Below are 21,777 nucleotides of genomic sequence, written 5' to 3'. Positions count from 1 at the left end.
TCCAATTGAAAAACATTGCTTGAGGTGATGGTGTGGATGCTGTCAGAAGCTTGCTCTATTTCATACAAGCAATCCATCTCTTGGTATTGCAGACCCTGAGTACAGTGTATGTGTGATCTGTTACTGATCTGAAATTTGAATTTGGTTTCCCAAATATAAGATTTACTGAACCATCTTGGTGGTCATAATGTTGGGGTTGTGTAGCATAAGTGTTTATCAGAAGATTTTTGAACATAAAACCCAATACTTGTGAAAAGGAATTTCTTTTGAAAATTGTTTTGCACATTTCTTTATTTTTGGATTTTCTACAGTTAGTGAAGCTGCATAAGCGAATCTCTGCAGTAAATATTGGTACAAAGATAATCTTGTCTACAGTAACAGACATATTTACAAATGGTCAAGGACAAATACAGCTCTAATTAGCAGAGTGAGAAATCTGACAACCATTTCACTATATCTTTTCTATTTTCTACATGTATGTAGGTTTCTAACCCTATGATGTCCAAGGTTTTCCTTTTCACATTGCCATGACCTCTTTACATCAGGGGACCAATGAGGCAGTCTCCACAGCAACTGGTAAAGCATTTAGCTGAGTTCAGTACTGCTGGGCTCTGTGGGATGAGTTGGTATGGAGTGGACAGTCAGCCTGGGTTCACCAGGCCCTCCAATATGACGGGGGAAGGACAGTTTGACACAAGAAAGGTAGTGAAATTGTCTACTTAAGGCTGTGGAGACAAATTGCACCAGTTTCCAAGAACTACAAATTGATGATTGTGTTTAGTGGAAAGTTTGAAAAACATCTAATTTTCCAGGCTTGTTTACAAACTAAGGTGATCAAATGGAAATGTTAGACAGTCAACCATTATGCTTTTTCACATTCAGGAGAATATCAGTTCAGACCATTTATAAATAAGGAAGTGATCAGTAATATTAAAGAATCCACAAAAACACAGATCTTGTTTCCCACATTGTGTGGCTTTTTTAAGATCTCTTGTTTAAACAACATGAAGATCCAACATGAAAGTTCAGCGTCACTCATTGTTTGCAGACAAGATTGTATCGGCGCTTGTAAGTAGTAGTTTTGGAGCATATGAACTGCAGAGTATTTCAAAAAAGGAAGAAACCTATCAAAAACAATGGTTGGGAGATGAGAGGTATTTTATTTTTGTTTCTTCATGCCTTTCTGGGGGGCATGCAGCTTGTGTCATAGGGGGGTTGTAGAAAAGTGTGGACTCTTCAGTAACTTTTGTTTAGTCCATTGGCTCTGCTCAGCAGAACAGTGAAGCTAACTCCTTTCTCCTAATTTGATAAAGAGAAAATTAGAAATGAAATCAAATTACATCATAATGTGCCATTTTGATTATAAAACAAAGCACAAGGAAAATGTGTAAGCTAACTTAATTTAATGAAAGCTCTGATAAAAGAACTACATTAATGTCTGCAAATTCTACTTCTTTGTGAACCTCCCAAGCCTTGAGTCCTAGACTTGAGACAGACTCCTGATCACTACTACAGTTTTGAACCAGCCAGGAAGGGGCAGATTATATTTCTTAGTGGTTTTCCCCATTCTCTGTGTCTAAAGAGGAGCTGCTCCCCTTCCTGAATTTTGCATTGCCTTTTGATAATCACTTTTTACACCTGCCTGGAAGTAAATTATTAGAATCTAGGTCTGATGCTAATTGTGTTGATATGAAGCAAAACACATTTTGAAACAAATTGGTATGCAAACCCATGAGACAAACTATAATGTTGGGTAGTTTCAAGGTCTTAAAGCTGGAACACATTCTGTACACTTTATTCATATTAGACTTTATTCATATTAGATATTAGTCCAGATTAAGACTACCATTAGCTATTGAAAGTGTTGTTGCATTCCCCTAGCCAGTACCTTTATTTTTTATATAGTAGACATCCAGCTGTTTCTGCACTATGCATTGTTATCTGGTGCATAGATCAGGTGCAATTTTCATGAGATCTTGCACAATTCAAGATTGTGAACCCTAAGTGAACCAGGAAGGCCACTGCGAAAGAAGAGTGCCATAACCACAGTACATTTGGGAACTGCTGGTGAAGTTCGTAGAACAATAGAGTATATAACAAGCTTACGAGCCTTAGAATGGGAATTACCTGCTTTAAAAAGCTGAAGTCTTAGAAGAGACCACAGTCCTTGAGGTTCTCTTTGATGATGACATCTGTGACTGCATCAAATACAAATTTGACGTTCTGTGTGTCTGTGGCACAAGTCATATGACTGTAGATTTCTTTTACATCTTTTCTCATGTTCAGGTCAAGGAACTGAAGTTTGATGTAGTTGCCTGCATCTTCAAATGTATTGGGCCCTTTTGCAAAAGAGAAACCAGTGAAGAGGAAGGATGAAAATGTCACTAGACAAGACAACTTTATTTGAAGACTTAGAAGTTTCAGTCCATATATTGGGGAATAGAAATTTAAGAAAACTTGATCCTTTTGCCTTACAAAACATTTATATAAATTTAGTGTGACAACCCCAAATATCACAGGACACTTTCTATCAACACTTCTGCAAGTCGGTCTTCCAGGGACATTAGGCAAACTAACAGAAAACCATGTTTTAGTTTATCCTAATTAGCTATCTTGAGTCCCTCCATTTAGGAGGGTAGACCATAGGGGCAGTGGTTCTCAAACTTTTAGCACTGGGACCCACTTTTTAGTATGAGAATCTGTTAGGATCCACTGGAAGTGATGTCATGATTGGAAGTGGCATCATCATCAAGCAGGAAAATTTTTAACAATCCTAGGCTGCAATCCTACCCACATTTACCCAGGAATAAATCCCATTTACTATCATTGTTAAAAGCATATACGTAGTAGTCTGTTCAAAGTACAGATCTGTAACTTTTCCCCAATATAGTCACAGACCATAGTAGCCTCAAGTACATTAAAAATAAAATGTTGAAATGAATGGGGACTCACCTGAAATGGGTTCACAATCCCCAGTTTATGAAACACTAGAATAAGGCTTAATTTTTTTAATTGTCCCCTTCATGTAATTGGTGGACTGCAGGGAAGTAGCATTCAGAAGCAATGTTGGAAACAAGTGGCTGTTTCGTAAACTAGTTACCTTGAAGAGTTTGTGTGCTACTTGGGTGTGGTGATCTGGACCCAACAAAAGGTTTTGTGATCAAAAGACTGTTTCTCCTAAATGAAGCGTTCTTGAACATCAAGTTTTGTTTCAAATTATTGAATGTATAGCTCATTTTGAGAGAAAATGGAAGCTGCTTGATGTATATCCACAGCAGATTAAGCAGGGAGGTTGCAGAAGTAGGTGCTATAAAATTGATCCTTCTCATGCATGATAGCAGTCACCCATGTAGCGTGTTTCTACACCATGATCCATACATAAAGGAATGTATGTAACACAGCTCTTGACCCTACTTAGCCCTTCTCAGTGTTTCTCAATGTTTGTCCTCCACCATACCACTTCACATGGTCTGCCTATTTGAAGTACCACTTGAAGGAACTGACGATGACATCATCGCCACTTCTGGTTTGAGAGGCCCAATGTGATGCAATAAACACCAGAAAGAGGCTCAGGGTGGACAGGAAGACTTTCTCAAGTGCAGAAAAGCATGCTTTGGAACCTCTTATCACTGTTTGTCCTGTCATGTTGCTGGTTTTGCTGCCGGGCAGCAGGTGACCAGGAGTCCCGCGAGTACCACCAGACACCACCTCAAGTACCACTGGTGATGCACCTACCACTGGTTGAGAAACACTGTTCTATATGAAGGAAGAGAGTCTTTGAGAAACTCACCATCATAATCTGGGAAACAAATGCTGAGGTGTACTTTCTTGATCTTTTCCTCAAAGAGGTCCTTCTTGTTCAAGAATAGAATGATGGAGGTGGCAGCAAAGAACTTGTGGTTGCATATACTGTTGAACAGATGCAAAGATTCGTGCATGCGGTTCTGGGGAGAGGAAACAACAAGCTTGGAATAAAATCTTGATCTTAATTTTTAAAACTGTCTGACCTGTTTTTAGACCATGCTGCTAAACACCTTTAACAAAAGATTTGATCATTACCCCAAATATTCTTTCATTATTTCTACAGCAGGCTTTCTCCACCTAATATTCAAAGTACAGAAAAGGCAGAGTTGTCATGGTGACTTTTGCACATGTACAAGTGCCAAGGTCAAATGCAAAACTTCCAAGTTCACCTAAACTTAATAATAAATAATAATAATAAAACTTTATTTTTATCCCGCTCTTCTCCCAAAAAGGGACCCAGGGCGGCTAACAACATATAAAACAGATTAAAACATAATTTCACAAACAGATAAAAACATATTAAAAAACACATTAAACATTAAACTTAGTTAGCATTCCAGCTGTGGAGCAAAATCACTCTAACTTGGCTGTAACCTTATGCCCACTTCCCTGGGAGTCAGCCTCCTTGAAATCAGTGGTACTAAATTCTAAGTAAGCACACATAGGATTGTGCTGTAAAATTGATATCTTGCATGTAGGTATGCTGAAGGCACCAACAGATTGTAGGGAAAGGGCTGGACCCCTATTTATTGTGTTTCTATCCCAACTTTCTCTTAATACAAAAAGCAATCTAAGTGTGTGTGTTAGTTATGCATTTAAGACAATCCTGTATGTAGCTTGACCCTCGGCTGCCAGATTTTCAGTCCACAATCATCCCATACCATCAACCTACTACTTCTGCTGGTATTTTACAGAGAATGTGAATAGACCTTAGAAAGTGGTGCTTCTAAGTGTTTTGTTTCTTATTAGTGTCAAAGTGTGGAAGCTGTTTGCAAAAGCACCTTGCCACTTCCAGGAATCATCTCCTAAACTGCAACAAAAATCTCCAAGCTGCATTAGAATGGAAGCTCTCAAAAACTTTCCTTATTGCAAATGAGAGTTGTAGTTGGCATGTTAGTTTCTACATGCAGAGAGGCTAGATTTTGCTTGCTTTGGGCTGTTTAAAAAAGCAGCAGATGTGCCAGAAAACCATCTTCAGCTTCCATCTCTCGTGTTATTAAACTTAAGAGAGGCTGCAGTCGACTGTAGGGTCAAAATGGCTTAAACATGCAGATTTTGAAGTATTTGGCAGCACTAACTGCTGCTGTGATATTTTTCTTCTCTGATAATATTTCCAAGAGCTCAATCCTTTGCACAGTTACTCAGAAGAAAGTGGGATTTTCTCCTATGTAATTATCTTTATCACGTTGCATCTTGAAGGGTGGTTGTAGAAGGTAGAATTTAAAAATGCTCCAGAGAACCTGCATACTTTCTCCTACAACCAGGTCTTCTGTAGCTATTTCCTTTCAAAATGAATAACAATCTTTTGGACAGCAGGTCATCAGACAAGCATTGCTCTACTCTTGGAACAAGTGAGCTCATCAAAACGTTATGCCATATAGCAACACCCTTGGTTTCTGTTTCCATTTGCCAGCTATTGGCGGAAGATAACATTTTCCTTTGTTTTAGGGAGGTTCAGAGGAACAACATGTGAGGCGCCCAGATCTCACAATAATGAGGAGGTATGGACTACCCACACTTCCTCTTTTGGAATCAGGATAATGTTTCTAGTTCCACTGTGCTAAGGCAACTGGACAGATGCACCTCCTACCCAGAGCTGCAGGCAGCATTTATAGCAGGGCTAGAATTCTGCTTGACTAATGTCATCTCTGACACAGGCTGATGAAATTCTCCCTGATCCTTCAATGCATACAGAGCACTAGTTCAAAGATTACTAGTTTAAAGATGTTGCTATGCTTTGCAAATTAATCCTTGCTCCCAACTCTACCTGTTTACACAGACTTTTATTCTCAGGCAGATCTTAAGCCCATGCCAGGCAAATGTTGTTTCACTTCCTGAATTTGTATCAGAGCTGCATAATATGGCAAGTAAACCATCTTCAAGACGCTTTACTTTCCTCTGTTCTGCTGCCTTGAAGCACAGAGCTTTCAGTAGACTGTTTTGGTCACTGAGAAACTACTGAGCAGTTCGTTTATTCATTTTGTGGGGCAGGGGTTAGATTCAGCAGACTGGGTACTGGATGCTAAGAGTGGAGGCAAACACAGTTGGCAGTGGAGCAGTCACTGATCCTAAAGGGTTTGAGCTAGAAAACGTACCACTTCATCATCTTCTACTAACACCATGTCATAAGCGCTGAGAGCTCCACAGAAGATGATGCAGGTCACTCCTTCAAAGCAGTGGATCCACTTTTTGCGCTCTGACCTCTGTCCACCTACATCAAACATCCTGCAAAAGGAAAAAGCAGATCTGTGTCTCTTGCATAACACCATTCAATCTGATGCACTTACCAGGGTGCAATCCTCCTGCCTGTTTTTGAAACAAACAATCCTGTTTTTGAAATGAATGAAAATTTGGAGCTTAAAACAGGCACTGTATGTATTTTGCAGTCCATCAGGCTGGTTAAAGATGCATTGTGTGACAGTCCCCTGCTAATTGGGTAAGAGGCACTTTTTCAAGTGGGTGCTCCTTTTTTTAGCAGGGGGAGAGTAACTGGCCCACCTCACCCCAGCACTGTCTGTTCTAGTGGCTGTCTGCTGGTATTCACTTTGCATCTTTTTAGATTGCGAGCCCTTTTGGGACAGGGAGCCATTTAGTTATTTGATTTTTCTCTGTAAACCGCTTTGTGAACTTTTAGTTGAAAAGCGGTATATAAATACTGTTAATAATAATAATTAATAATTTAGACAAAGACATGAAGATTGTACTAGGAAATGTGAAACAGACACAGATTGGCATAATATTTATTTTAAAAAATTATCTCTCCAACTTAAAGCAGCTTACAACAAATCAGTAAGCCACAAACCAAATGACAAACAGAAAAACTGAATAAATAAATGGACTATATCCACCAGTATGATCAAGAAAAAGGTAAATAATTCCTATTGCAGCAACTGAAACGAACTGAAATGAATTTTTTCTGAAATGAAACTAGGTTTTTCCCTGATACTGTGCATGAAGGCACTTGGTGTTGGGGCCAGGAAAATCTCCCCAGAAGAGCATTCTATAAATCAGGAGCTGCTACGGAGAAGGCTCTGTTCCTAGTAAACACTCTTTTATCAGTAGAAATATATGTAGCAGGTACTCAAAAACTGGGTGTAGAGGGAGTTTCATATGAGGAGAGATTGTTCTTATGGTACAACAGGAGATAGAATGTATCCAAATAGTTAGACTAAATGAAATGAGATAGACATGGAAGGTACCTAAGAGGGGGTTTGCTTACCTGAAGTTGAGATCTTTGACAGAGAACTTTGTCTCAATGATACCTGTGGTCTTCACTCGTGATCGCAATACATCTTGTTCATTGGGTAAGTAGCCGGCAGCTGTGATCCTATCCAGTTGGTTCAAGTAACTGAAGAAGGTAAATTGAATAAATCATTTATCATTTCTACAGCACGTCTTAGGATGCTTTGTAACAATTGTTTGTCTTCACAATACCTATGAGATAAATTGCTCACACTTGTGCAATAAATTGAGGAAGGGGCTATGTGTGAGTGACTCTGCCCAAGCCTATCTTGAGCCTTCATATTCAGCCATACAGAAAAACACACCAGAAGAGTAAGGAGGATTCTGGCACTCGCAACAGTTAACTCTTACTTAGCTGACATGTGAATGGTTGCCAGTGATTCTGTTTGTTTGAGATATTGATTGTGCAATTGTTGCAAGCGATAAGTTTGTAGTGTGGTATGCCAAGGGGTGTGTCATTTTGTCTGAAACTATTTACACTCACAGCTGTCTGCATCCGGGAGAAGGCATACAAAGTCCTTTACTGGCTACAATAGACCTTTTTTCTTAACTGTTAAGATTTGTTAGTTGTCTTCCAAATGTCTAAACTTGTAAGGTTTTATGGTACAGTGCAACTAAGTAGCTCATGTCAAGAAAATTTGTTTGCATCCCAAAGTCAATTTACAGTAAATACAGTGACCTCATAACATCCAGATCTTTGGTCCCAGTGAGGACATTATTGATAATGGATGCTTTGTTCTAGCTTAAATGACCTAAATGAGTGATGTACACTGCATGTCCTGTGTCGTTCAAAAATATTCACTGACTTGGGTCAATTCAAAGCTATTAATCTGTAAAGGATTCTACCATGCCATTGCCACGGTGGCTACACTGGCTGCCCATTCCATTCTGAGCCTAGTTCAAGGTGTTGGTGATTACCTTCAAAGCCCTATGCAGCATAGGACCAGGATACTTCATGAGCCACCTTCCCCATATAATCTTGCATGTCACCTACAATTATCAGTCAGGGCCCTGCTTAGGATACCACCACCACTGGAAGCGAAGGAGATTGTGGCAAGATGCAGGGCCTTTTCTGTTGTGGCCCCACGTCTCTGGAACCAACTGCCAGAAAGCCTGAGGGTGGCTCCCGCTTTGCATGGTTTCTAGTGGGGCGTAAAAACATATCTATTTTGTTTGGTGTTTGAGAAAAGAAGGAATGCCTAGGGATCACCTTTTAACTAGGATCCAACATGGTCTTTTCAGGCTGTTTTTATGTTGCTGCTTTTTTTACATTCTTAATTGCACCTGTATCATTTTAATTGTTTTTGATGTTTTGATTTAAATGTGTATTATTGAATTTTATTATATTTTATGTTGTAAAGTGCTTTGAGTACTGGAAAAGTGGTATAAAAACATTTTCAATAAATGTCCCTTCCTGAAGGCTCCCCCCCAATCCTGTCCCATTATCTCCGACCATCTCTATTGACCAGTACTTCCAGAAATGAAACTAATTCTGCTCCCCTGTGATGCAATGCCACACTGCTGAAAAGTGAGAATGTTCCAACCAGGTGGGTAGAGTTGATCACATGGGTAGAGGTGAGATTTTTTATGTGTGTGTGATAATGAAATAAAAACTCAAAAGACCACTTTCTGCACTTCTCATTTTTGTAAAACAAAACCAAAAACAAACAACCAGTTAAACTCCAAAATCAGTGAATAAACAAAACACCACTATATACTGGTCACTCTTGGCTGGTTGAGCTGGACGGAAGTGTGTGCATGGGTAAGGACTGTGGCTGCATCTGCTGACACTATATCACCTACCTAGTACACTTTTAAAGCTACTATAATTTATAATTATTTATAAAAATGGTCTCTTGGAACAAAAACACATAACACTGGTTTCTGCACTCTTCCTCCTTGGGAAAAAATGAAATATGTGAAAAAATAAAAATGTTTAAGAACACCTCTACACATGGGTCATTATTACTGCTGTAGCACCATCTATTTGCAAGGTACTGTATGCAGAATTAAAAGATGGTTCCTTCTCTCAAAAGGACTTATGATTTTAAAAGAGACACCAGGGGAACAACTAGAGGCAGAAGAATATCCAATTGTGGCCTAAATCCTAACCCACTTTCCAGCTCTGGCATAGCTGTGCCAATGGGACATGTGGTGCCTCCTGCAGTTGGATGGCACTCATAGAGGCCTCCTTAAAGTAAGGGAATCTTTGTTCCCTTGCCTCGGAGCTGTACTGCCCTTATTTCAGTGCTGGAAAGTGGGTTAGAATTGTGCCCCTAGTCATACACATGTACTAAGGCATATTTGCAGTAAAATCATCATCCTATGGGGAAAGAGGGGTAATTGGGGTCAGAAAGATTCATGCAATTGGTTCCACCCATCTAGCTGGAATATTTCTACCTGCTCCTCAGCAGTGTAGGATAGCACTATAGGAAGTAACTCCCATACTGCTGAGGTTTTGTCAGACCGTGGGGATTATGGCAGAACATAAAGAAGGATGTGGTTATTTAATTATATACTGTCCAAGAGGCTGGAACTGGTGAAGTCTGAGAAATCCAGCTCATGCTGAATACCAAAGTAGTATAGCATCTTTCCAAAGTCTTCTCATAATCTCCTGAAGCGCCAAAATTGCCCTTTCCCATTCCCCTTGGTGACAATTCTACCTATTGATGCAGCTGCAGGAACAGACTTACTATGAAGCAGAGTCATTGAGCTGGTACTCAGCTGCTCGCTCAAAGCAGGCCTGCACACCCGAGTCTTTCCAGAGTTTTTTTATACAGTCCACCAGTTCTGGAGGCATGGTTCCTTCTTCAATGGAGTCAGCCAAGTTGAACAGCAGCCGCCCATCATCCTATAAAGAGAGAGAGCCTGTAAGGGGACCATGCTTTCGTGGTGACTACGTGGCAAGTGAATAGGAGATTCAAGGCTTCAAACCTCCTCTGCTTTGTGTTCTCAAGGTAAGTGTTGTCGTCGTCGTCCCCCTCTGTTAGGAAGTTCATTTCATATATCCCACCCCCAATTGCTGAATTTAAAAGACAGGTTTCTGACTGACCAAACAACACTAGAGGATAACAATGCAGAGAGAGAGAGAGAGAGAGAGAATAAAAAGGAAAAAAAGATCAGTTTACCAAAGCAACTGAGAAAAGAGTAGAAAGGTTTAGTTCCAAGTTAAGGCAAGTCAGCTCTGGGTTGGAACAGGGAATACTGACATAGTTGGGCAGCAGCTTTTCCACTGAAGTTGTAGGATCTGCTTTCATGAAATGCTACAAGGGTGCAAATAAGCACCTAACTAGTGTGTGCGTGTGTGTGTGTCATGCCCCTATCCTGGCATGATCTGTGCTATGGTCTTCTGCAACATTTCCAGTAATAACTGGTCTTTGGATGGTCTTTTGGCATGCTCTCCCCAACACCACATTTATCTTTTATATTGAGCATTCAGTTCCCCACTAGGAATTGTGTAAGATGAGAATGAATTAAGTGCAACTGTAGGCAGGGCGTCAGAGCTGCTGTTCTGTGAGCTCCTGTGACTCAAGATAGATAGGAGACTGATGTATGCTATTGGGTTTCAAAAGGGTTTCTTTCACCACCAGATGGCATCATACAATAGCTGCTCCAGCCTGAAAAAGCCTGAAACCATCTTAATATAGCCCAGGGGTTGCCGAACAGCAGCTCACAAGTCACATGCAGCTCTGTGACATGTGTGGCTCTTAGACATATGTTGGCTGAGCTCCTTTTTGCATCACAGTTAATATAGCAGGTAAATAAGACATTTCCAAGCTTTATAATTATTTACCGGGTATAAACTGAGAGTCCACTGGATTAAAATGTTCATGGTGAGTAAATATACTTAAGAATTTAAATGCTTCCTAAATATTGCAGCTCTCAAACATCTGAAGTTTATTGTACATGGCTCTTAATTTAAGAAACTTTTGGCCACCCCTGATGTAGCCTATTGCTTCTGTTGTGAATCATCACTGCCCTTGTCTTGTCGTATATAAAATTAACCTTAGCACAGAATTGTCACAGCCTGTACCTCTTGTGTTTCATGGTCCTTTCACCTCACTGTTAGCATTTCTCCCCCTTTTCCTCTGTTCCCATGTATGCATCATGCACCACAGTGAGGATGAGGCTTCTGATGAAGTGAACTGTAATCCTCGGGAGATCATGCTACAATGCAAATCTCCAAGGTGCTGCAAGATGGTTGTGCAACGGTAGTGTATGGATTTCTCAGAAGGTGGAAACCCGTCTTGTTTTGTATGCAAAGAAAAGGCTCTGTGTATTTTGCTGAGATTCCTTCTTCACTAAACCTCATTGTTCTAGTTAGGCTGTCCCTTTCTTGCGTCCAGTTAACTAGAACATCCACAGCCTGCTCAATATGCAAGTGTTTTCCACTGCACTGCATAAGAAAAAAAAGAAACTGCTTTCAGAAATAAGGGTGCTCTGCCCCACCCCCTTTTTCAGCCACCTTGATTGGCTTATATGGAACACAGTTGATGTGCAGTGCGGTAGTACTAACCCCTCGGCTGGATTCTCCATAATCTATCCCCAAAGTGGACATGGCTCTAATGATGGCCAGGATGGACTGCAGAATGTTTCCATATATGACAGCTTTGAACTCCATACACTCTTCTTCCGTATAACCGTCTTGATGGATAATCCTGTAGGCAGAAGGGAAGCACACAGTCCCTTAGGAGAAATGCCATGGGGGAAAAAAACACAAAGAAAAGACTGTAGTCTAAAGGGGAGGAAGGAGTTCAAATTATGATGGCCAGTGCAATTAAAAGGCATGGTTCAATGAGCAGCACAAGCCTGGGCATGTCTACTCAGAAGTAAGACCCACTGCATTCAACAAGCCTTACTTCCAGGTAAGTATGTATGGGATTGCAGGCTATGATGTTGCTCAAAAGCCCATAGCTTTCAAATATAACACAGATGTTTTCTTAATGCGTACCAGCTTTCTGTAGGCACATAGCTACTAATTCATACGTAGAAGAAAATAAAAGGAATAGAACCCATGGCACCACTGAAGTTGGGCCCAAACCTGCTTCTGATACCGAAAATCCTGAGATCACCATGTCTGAGAAAGGGGAAGACCCTGAACTCCTGAAATCCCACGTACCTGAACTCACTTTGTGCAGTAGAAAATAAATAATGCTGTCCTACTGTCAGATTTTTTGTATGTCACCTGCTCTGAGCTTCTGGAGGTTGTCAAGGATACAAGTCTAGAAAACTTGGACGGATGTTTGTACACAGTGATAACCTATAATACCAGTCTACAGAAATGCATCTCTTGCCAGGATACTTTTCTTGTCCCCCCCAACAAGAACTTCTTGTTTTTTTACATCCTGGGTACTTAACACTGTAGCAGCAATGAGTTTTCTTCTCCCTGAGAGGCTGCTGTTAAATGATAGCAACTAAAAGAAATCAAACTGCAGGTCAAAAATGATCAATCACAGCCAAACTAGTCATGAACCTAACTGTGCAACATGGCCCCATGGAAGGTAAGTTTCATCTTTAAATGGCGCACAAGAAGGACCTCTAAGCCTGGCAAAAGTGTAGTGGCGGGGGGTAGATGGGCCTTAGGAGTGTGAAGTTGTGCTCTTGTTCCTGCCTCACATGCGTGATTTTTAAAGTTTTTTTTTAAGCCACCCCACTAAATGAATGCTCTTTATAGATAAATCATTGGCCACATTGTGCATTTATGTGCATGTCTATTTTTGGTTCTTAGCAGTTAAAGCCTAGATCTCATTTGGGGAATGTGTGTGGTAGCAGATCAAGTGCCCTTCTCCTTGCTTATACTTGGGCACTTTTATAGTAATAGTTTCACGTTAAATCTAATTTAGCTTCTACAGGAATATACAGCAGTAGTTGGAAGCGTCCCAAAGAAAACAGTAATCGAACTGCATCTGCCTTCATTTGCATACATGTTTCACTGCTTAGAAAATGTATTTTTTTATCCTAATTGAGGATCTGTTTGAAGCATGCAAGAGCTTCTTGTTGACCTAGCTTGGTTTAACAAAGTGCTATTTTTATTTGTGTTTTAAGCCTCCCATAATCTGTTTAAGTTATTTGCTTGTGCCTAGTCCCAGTTGCCAGCAACACTGAAGTGCCTATAAATGCATAATGGTGTGGGAATGGCCCTACAAGGAAAATACAAAAGACCACATTGGTTGCCTAGGTCCCTGATCTTCAAGATGATACTCACTTCATCTGTTTGACAATTGTACTCTTGCCTGACTCTCCAGCACCTGGAAGGAGTAAAATGAAATAGATTAATTCCAGCAATAAAACAATAAATAGTATGAGCAAGCACAAATGCCTGTTTTGTGGAATGCTATATAGTCTTTGAGATTACTTTTCCTTGCCAAGTTCCCAGCTGCAGTTAGTTAAGATATTACATTGTCTGTCTGGCTTGCTTCATGATTGGTCTACTCATATGACAGTGGTGAATGGGCTGTTTTCCTGTTTTAGGATGGAGGAGCAGTGATCTCTGTCAAGCCTCCTCTTCGGTCTAATAGTGCTTATGTGACATGGCTGTTAGCTCAGGCAGTTGGTTGCTTGAATCAACCTGCTGCTGGAGTGGGGTGGTTTATTAAATATGACATACCTACTGAAAATGTTTGGACATGCTAGATTAACATGCTTGCTTTGTGTTATATCCAGCAAACCCAAGCTGGTGGGAGGGTGTGAACTTGTGCACATCATGATTCACATTTTTAAAAATCTGATAACCCAGCTATGTTTGAAAGAGTTGGATGGGATGCAAGGATTGAGGGCAAGACAGGGAGAAGAAAACGAATTTAGCAGAGAATAGGAGAGTCCAAAAGGTTTGAGGCATTCTTTTTGAATGCCTGCAAGAGGACTTACATGTCACTCTTGCCCTATATATTGGCAATGCCTTCTCCATATTCTGTGTACAGTAGTGGGGCATTCTTGGACTTCACTCCTGCCTTAAAGTTCAGTCTCGGGTATCTGTTAGAGTGAAGCCTTCCCTAATGGTGAGAGCAAGACCATCTGCACATACTTGGAAGTGCTTTTTCACTATTAATACTTCACGTATCCCAAAACTGAGCCCTGACATGAAAGAGAGGCTCCAGGGCAAAGTATGGGTGGTGGCCTGTTCAAATTAAGATCTGCCTGTCTAGACCAGGGGTGTCCAAACTTTTCAGCAGGAGGGCCACATCATCTATCTGACACCATGTTGGGGGCCTGGAAAAAAAGAGTTAATTTACATTTCAAATTTGAATAAACTTACATAAATGAATACATTAGTGATGGAACTTATATGAATGAATGAAGGTCTTGCAATAGCCCATGTCCTATAAAAGGCCTCGCACAAAGCAAGACTGGCCTTTACTTTGCTGCCACTGCTGCATTACAGACAAGAAACAGCAAGCAATGGAGGGAGCCCTCGTCCCACAGCTCACATGAGAGGTCGAGCAATTGGCCGTCACGCTGAGAGCAGTTGCAGCGGGCCAGCACAGGCTCCAGCAAGTCTCTGGAGGGCCAGAGCTCATTGGAAACTGGGGGCTCTCAGAGGGCCAGATTGGGAGTCCTAGAGGGTTGCAAGTGGCCCCAGGGCCGGGGTTTGGGCATCCCTGGTCTAGACCAATCCTGGATTGTTGGCAATTTAAACTTGTGTGTCAATCAGATCTAGGGTTGCTAAGCCTCCAGGATTGTTAATATCTAGTTGGTTACTGTAAGCCATCCTGGAAATTATAACAGGGCTTCCAGGGATTTTGAACATCACACAATATTGGGGAAAAACAATCTCCAAAAATAGCTTCAGTCAGATTTGTCAACCCTAAGCAGACCAGCTGCTTTTCTTCCATTGGCCAGAACAAAGAACTGGAAGGATGTATTATCTTTTACTGAGTACTAGAAAATTTCCGCCTCCTTAATTTTTGTTGCAACTATGAGAGCTAGACACTTTAAACAAATCTTTAAAAAGGATCTAAAAAAGAATACAGTGTAGATCCCAGGCTGCATTGTGTGCTATCAGAGCATCAGCTGGAACTCTTGGGGTCCTACTCAAATTTATGGGGGTTAGGGCAGTCCTGCCACTGCTGGTTCCCTTCTGCCCTCAAACTGAAGAGAAAGTCATGCTCTCTCAAAGAAGGTAAACACAGAGATGGAAAGAAGGCAGCTCTGTATAAAACAGGTCAACAGCCACTATATTGATGCTTCCCTGGTAATGTTTCAGTGTTTCAGTTATTTGCTGGAATACCTAATAGTTGGCAACCTTCAGTCTCGAAAGACTATGGTATAAGCCTACAGCACCTGGTATTCCCAGGCGGTCTCCCATCCAAATAGTAACCAGGCCTGACTCTGCTTAGCTTCCGAGATCAGACGAGATTGGATATTGAAGTATGGGAGTATCCCAAGGGAATGCATGTTACAGGAACAGAGCAGTTTGGAGATTTTTTTTTTAAGCAACCACAACTGCCTTTGTAAACATTAATTCTTTTGAAATGAATTACTCCTTACATACCTTTTATTCACTGCAAAAGAGTAATTGATTACTGTATACCAAGCCCAGCATGGTGCAGGAAAGGAGAATGGGAAATTGCCATGGGAATAGCTACAGTGTGAAGTTTAAAAAGAGGCAAAATAATTACTGTGCTAAGGATGTTACCATGGAGATAGAACTGGCTGCAGGACACATCATTACATGGAATCACTACATGCTGTGAGCATACAATGGCACAAGTGCCTTCATATAAACACATCCTTCTATACCTTGAGAATAAGACGGCTATAATGTCGTTGTACAAATTGATGGTAAGGCCACACCTGGAGTATTGCATCCAGTTCTGGTTGCCACATCTCAAAAAGGATATAGTGGAAATGGAAAAGGTGCAGAAGAGAGCAGCCAAAATGATTACTGGGCTGGGGCACCTTCCTTACGAGGAAAGGCAACAGCGTTTGGGGCTTTTCAATCTACAAAAAGGGGGGCCTGAACGGCACATGATTGAGACATACAAAATTATGCAGGGGATGGATAGAGTGGATAGAGAGACGCCTCTCACATAATACCAGAACCTGGGAACATCCATTAAAGTTCAGTGTTAGGAGAGTTAGGACAGACAAAAGAAATATTTCTTTAGCCAGCGTGCAATTAGTCTGTGAAACTCCTTGCCATAGGAAGTAGTGATGGCATCTTGCCTAGATGCCTTTAAGAGGGGATTGGACAAATTTCTGGAGGAAAAGCTTCTGGTTTTAGAGGTAGGCTGTCTCTGATTGCCAGATGCAGGGGAGGGCACCAGGACACAAGTTGTGTCTGTTGTCTTGTGTGCTCCCTGAAGCATTTGGTGGGCCACTGTGAGATACGTGAAGCTGGACTGGATGGGCCTATGGCCTGATCCAGTGGCGTTCTTCTTACCTTTAGTTTTTTATATACTTAATTGTTTTGTTTTTCTGATTTCCTCCTTTCTTGATCCTTCCTCCTAGTATTGTGTATCAGCTGTTTAGGGGCAAAAGTTGAGGCTGATAAAGATATATGATTTTGGTGTTATCAGAATACATGCTTGTTTCCTTTCGTTTTATACCAGGCAAAGGGGTTTAGCAGGATCCCTTGTGACCTCCACTTGGCTTTTGTGTTTATCTTTTCTTGATGCATCTCTTTGTGCTGAGTTCATTCTTGACCCCAAAAGATCAACAACTAGCATGCCCATTGCAACTGTGAGTGTTGCGTGGGACATGGTTGCGTGACTAGTGATGTCACAGGCACTACCCAATAAGTGATAACCATGGTGGATATCACTTATTGGATAGTGCCTGTGACATCACTAGTAACATGTAACATAATTCCACCCAAGGACACAGTTTAGGGTTTCTGTAGGTGTGTGGGTAGATTCACAGCAATGTTCAAAGGTCCATTCTTCACTATGTTTGAGGTCTAATTCTCTCCAAGGCAGTGAATTTTTTAAGAACATTTGTTGTGATTGCTAAAAAAAAAAAATTCATATTAATTGGTGCTCCTGCAGAATAATCACATATGGTCTGAAGTATTGGGAGGGAGTCACTGTGGTCCCTGTCCTCCTGAAACTGAAGCCTATTTGCACTATTAGGTGAACTTTTTATTTAAAAATGTTTATTTACTGCTTTAGAGATCAAGCACTTTCATGATGTCACAATTAAGGTGTGAGCTATTTTTTTAACATGGCAAACACCAGCTTAGCAGTCCAGTCCTCACTCCAGCAACACCATCCTATTTTACAGAATGTTTGATTTAGAAAAGCTAACATGCTTCGCTTCTCCAGCCTTAAATTACATCTATCACCTGGCTCTTCCCTTACCCCCAAAGCAACAAACAGGAGCATGTCCTTCAGGAAGGCTGCCAGCTATTCTTTACATGGGGACTGATGCTGGATGGGTCCTAGCTTGAGTGCAGTACTTTAAAAAAAAAAGTGCAGGGGGTTGTGTCATCTGGAAAGAGCTTGTGACCCATTCACATCACAAAGGATCGGAGTAGATATAATGCTTTTCAGCTACATTGCTTTTTGGAATCATTTCCACAGCTACACACATGAGTAACAGGAATGTATTATTTATACATAAATGTATTCCTGTGAGCAGATCTAACTAGGAATCTCAACCACAGTTTGCAAATTTCTTTCAGCAACTAGTGTGGATCATGCATTTGAATGAAGCATTTTCCCATCCATCCAACCACCCATCCATCTCACATGCAAAATATTACAATAGAATGAGACCAAAATGACCAAACATCAGATAATTTTAGCCAGTTCTTCACTGTATGAAAATATTTGAATCATATTTGAATTTATGAACAGGAGTGAGTGCTATTTCTTTCCCCTAGTAAAGCAATTCTCAAACTTTTCTGTCTCTGAAGCCCTTTAAACTGCTAAAAAGGAGTCTAGGGCAGCCCCACTGGCTCATGTGTGGTGTCTTGGGGATTCCCAGAGTGCCGGTGCACGTGCAGAGTGGTGCAGCACTGAGCCCTACACTGAATACTGGTGGAAGAACCACAACAGGAGGGGAATGAGGAAGGAGAATCACAAACAGGAGAGGTGGGAAGAACAGATGAGCAAACCTGGCAGACAGCAGCCACTTGGACCATGTATCTGAGAAACCTAGGAGCATAATTTGGGAAGTGCTGCCCTAGTGAATCCAATCACACCTACTTCTGCAGTTGTTTCAGTTTTATTGAGGGTCAACTGCCCTAAGCAGGGACCATTTGGAACCAGTGCTGACAATTAAAATAGTACCACTGTCAAATTCTTCCTTTCTAACAAGCCATTCTCAACACTGCAACACTGATTCATATTTCAACTATACTGGTGCCCAGTTACATTTTATCCCAGTTCACTAGATATGTGCAGTCTAGACACACTAGCCAAGAGGCATGTGTTCTCAAGGCTCCCTCTCTTTCCCTCTCCCTCTCTTTCTTAACTCTGTTTTCTTCTTCTCTTGCCCTTCAGTCTTTTTCTGCAGCCATGATACGTTTCTTCATCTCATCACTTTAAGCTCCTTATTCCAAAACAGGAAGCTGCTTAGAATTAGGACTTAATCACCTTGATCCCAACCTCCCTGCCGTCACCTGGATGAACCTATGTTGCCCACCAGCAAGCAAGTCCCTGCTGCTTGCCTGTACAGACACCACTGCTGTTTGATTTGCATTATTCTCTGTTTTTAGGGAAGTTTTTATCTCAAGAAACTATTTTGTAGGAGCAATATCATAAGAGTATGCAATTATGTAAGAAAGTGTTTCATTTCCCTGCATAAGACCTCATGCAACCTGTTGCAATTTTAACAGTTGCTAAAGAACAGAGAGAACATGCTTCTGGGCAAGCAAATCCAGAATGCAAATATCTGTTTATTATTCTCAAGCTCAGTGTGCTGGCTGATCTAAAGGGCAGCACAGTGGCAATATCCTTTCCTGATATATGCAGAATGCCAGGGGTCCTTTTATCCTGGTCTTTGAATACCCAGGCCCAAGCTGGTCACATATACACCAAGCTTTTTTATGCTTTATTGAAGCACTATAGACTGTGAACAGAATGCTTCCTTTCCTTATCTAAGAACAAGTTGTGCATTATTCTTGTTTCTCTATTGCACTCATGTCCACAAGTTCCTGGAATGTGTGCTACCAGAAAGCTGACCGCTCCCGCAGTTGGCCAAAAGACGGTCTGCTTCTCTCCTTGACCATGTGTTTTCCTGTTTGCCACCTCTTGTAAAACCTTCCCTAGGAACCTTCTTCCCACTAATTCACTTTCTAGATTAATTTAAGAAAACTGAGCCACAGTTATGAGCCTCAGTTGGGCACCCGGCAGATGGAGTTTATATGTGCTGTGAATAGGAGCTCAGGGTGAATGCATGCGCATAATGGTGCTGCACATTTTAGCTAAAACTTGAAAAGCTGACAATCATAGAAGTAGTCTCTCTCTTCAAGAAAGCAGGAAAAAGGCATGACAAGAGAAGGTGACTGGGGGATATGAGGTTGGATATGTCTTAGTGGTCTTAAATGAAAACACACAAACAACTTTGGGCCCCAGTAGGTAGCTGTGAATCAACAGAGTGAACCTGTTTTGACATTGGCTTCTCCTCTAGCAGCCAGATGACTAAAGAGGCAGAGAGAAGAATTACATGGAGGGTTAATCCCAAACCCTGGACTGAACCCCAGTCTGTAAACATGAAGAGTAATCTAACACAATTATTTCAGCAAAAAGATCATACTCTGTCCAAAGCAGCATCTGTATGAAAGCAGAAGAAACTATCCATTTCTACCTACTACCACCAAGTGTTATAAAAGTCTGCTTTTACTACGCAAAAGCTTTCATTGTCCCTGAAAGAGGACAAGACAGGATCACCTTGAATACCCAGTCCTTTTTGAGGACCCCAGACCCAAGAATCTGGAAGGATACTTCACTCATGCAAAGCTTAACTCTCTGTTACCACCTCATCATTACAGCCTAAATCTCTTGAGTCTCCTGAGTTCCTATGGGCAGGCGGTTGAAGTAAGGTTGATCTATTTTAGAGAATGAGCTAAGGGCATATTTTGATAGATCACATTTAGGAATCCTAAACTCTTTTATTTATTTATAATGGTTTAATCCCATCCTTCAAGTAGAAACCTCTCAGGGTCGTCTACAGAGTTAACAACAATTATGAATAGTATTAAACAATAAAAGAATTATTTTTTTAAAACCAACCTTAAAAAACCACCCAACAGAATAAATACAATGAAAGCAGTAGAACATGACACACTAAAAACTCTGGGCAAAACAAAACCTGGTTCTGGAATGAATTTGGGCTCAGCAACCTAGAGAAGGTTTTCCCCACATGGGAATAAAAATTCTTTATCGTGGGTGTTTAAGCTCTTTTAAGCTCAGTGTGAATTCCTCTTTTTTCACAAGGTTTTTAGAAGGCAAGCAGACCAATACACCTTTGCTTGTAAAATAAAACTTGGAGTACCAAAGCGAGAATTTGCAGGTTTTAAAAATAACAGAATAAGGTGAGCCAAAGTGTTCCCTCATTTCTCCTCCAGCCATCATGCCTTTTTTGGAAACACATACAGCTCCTTGGGCTGTCATGGTGCTCAGGCCTGCTTTAGTGGATGATGACCTTTGTGACCACTTATTATATCCAATGGGATAAGAGATTTGTGTTCCTCCTAATCAACTGACCTAGGAAATCATGGAGAAACCATCTGGTGCTACTTAGAGATAGTTCTCTAGGCTTTTTTTTTGTTTGTTTAAGTGGATGTTTCTTTGTGGGCTGAAGTAAACTTGGATCAACCTGCTTCTCTTCTGTCCTTTAATATCTGTGGCCATCACATTAGTCAGTTACTTAGCAACATCAACCATGGTTTCTTGTCTACTGACCCTGGGGCAAATCCTGCCTTCAGAAACCACATACCAAAGAATAATTACACTCACTCCACATACCTCTTGGCTAAATCAGACCTGAAAAAAATTCACAGGTTTGTTGCTGCTGTTGTTTTTTTAGTACCAGTTCCTTCACCATCCTGTCTCTTCTTTTTTGATACAGAATGGCTGGCATCCCATTTCAGAAGTCCTCAAAGGCTGTCATTGCATGAAGGGTACCTCCAACACAACCATTCTCTACCATTCCTTTTGCTCCTCAATGGTTGGATCCACCTGCAGCCCCCCTCCCTCTACATGGACCAAAGGTGCCCCCACATTAGGGCTATTCAGCATCCTCTTATGGCACACCTACCTAGCAGCAGCAGTTTGACTGTCTTTGCTTCTTTGTCTGCATCTTCTTGAAGTTTCTTTTCCAGTTCCTTGGACCTCTTGGCAAGTTCCTTATCCTCAGCGCTTGCACCGCTGCCCATTGTGTCAGTATCTTCCTCCTCTTCCTCCTCGGGTTCCCCTGGTACCCCTAACTCTTCTGTTTGTTCCAGCTCTTCCAACTGATGGACTCACCCTTGGTTGGGTGGGAAAAATGAGAACCAAAACAAAATAACTAGGCTGAATCCTCCAGGGTGATTGCCAAGGTGCCCCAGTGAGCTGCTTTGCTCCGGAG

The 21,777-nt window shown here is 41.2% G+C and overlaps 1 protein-coding gene across 1 annotated transcript; it reads right to left on the bottom strand.

Annotated features, from left to right (window-relative positions):
- Positions 1–2,148: 2,148 nt before the first annotated feature.
- Positions 2,149–21,586, bottom strand: GNAT2 (G protein subunit alpha transducin 2). Its single transcript, XM_066625982.1, has 8 exons — positions 21,469–21,586; positions 13,472–13,514; positions 11,783–11,924; positions 9,960–10,117; positions 7,244–7,372; positions 6,120–6,249; positions 3,791–3,944; positions 2,149–2,339 (listed from the first exon to the last, which is right to left on the bottom strand). The coding sequence occupies exons 1-8, from the start codon at positions 21,584–21,586 to the stop codon at positions 2,149–2,151; spliced, it is 1,065 nt and encodes a 354-aa protein (XP_066482079.1).
- Between the last annotated feature and the right edge of the window lie 191 nt (positions 21,587–21,777).

The sequence above is a fragment of the Tiliqua scincoides genome, chromosome 4 (assembly GCF_035046505.1).
Source record: "Tiliqua scincoides isolate rTilSci1 chromosome 4, rTilSci1.hap2, whole genome shotgun sequence".
Taxonomy (NCBI): domain Eukaryota; kingdom Metazoa; phylum Chordata; class Lepidosauria; order Squamata; family Scincidae; genus Tiliqua; species Tiliqua scincoides.
This window is presented reverse-complemented; position numbering and strand designations above follow the sequence as displayed.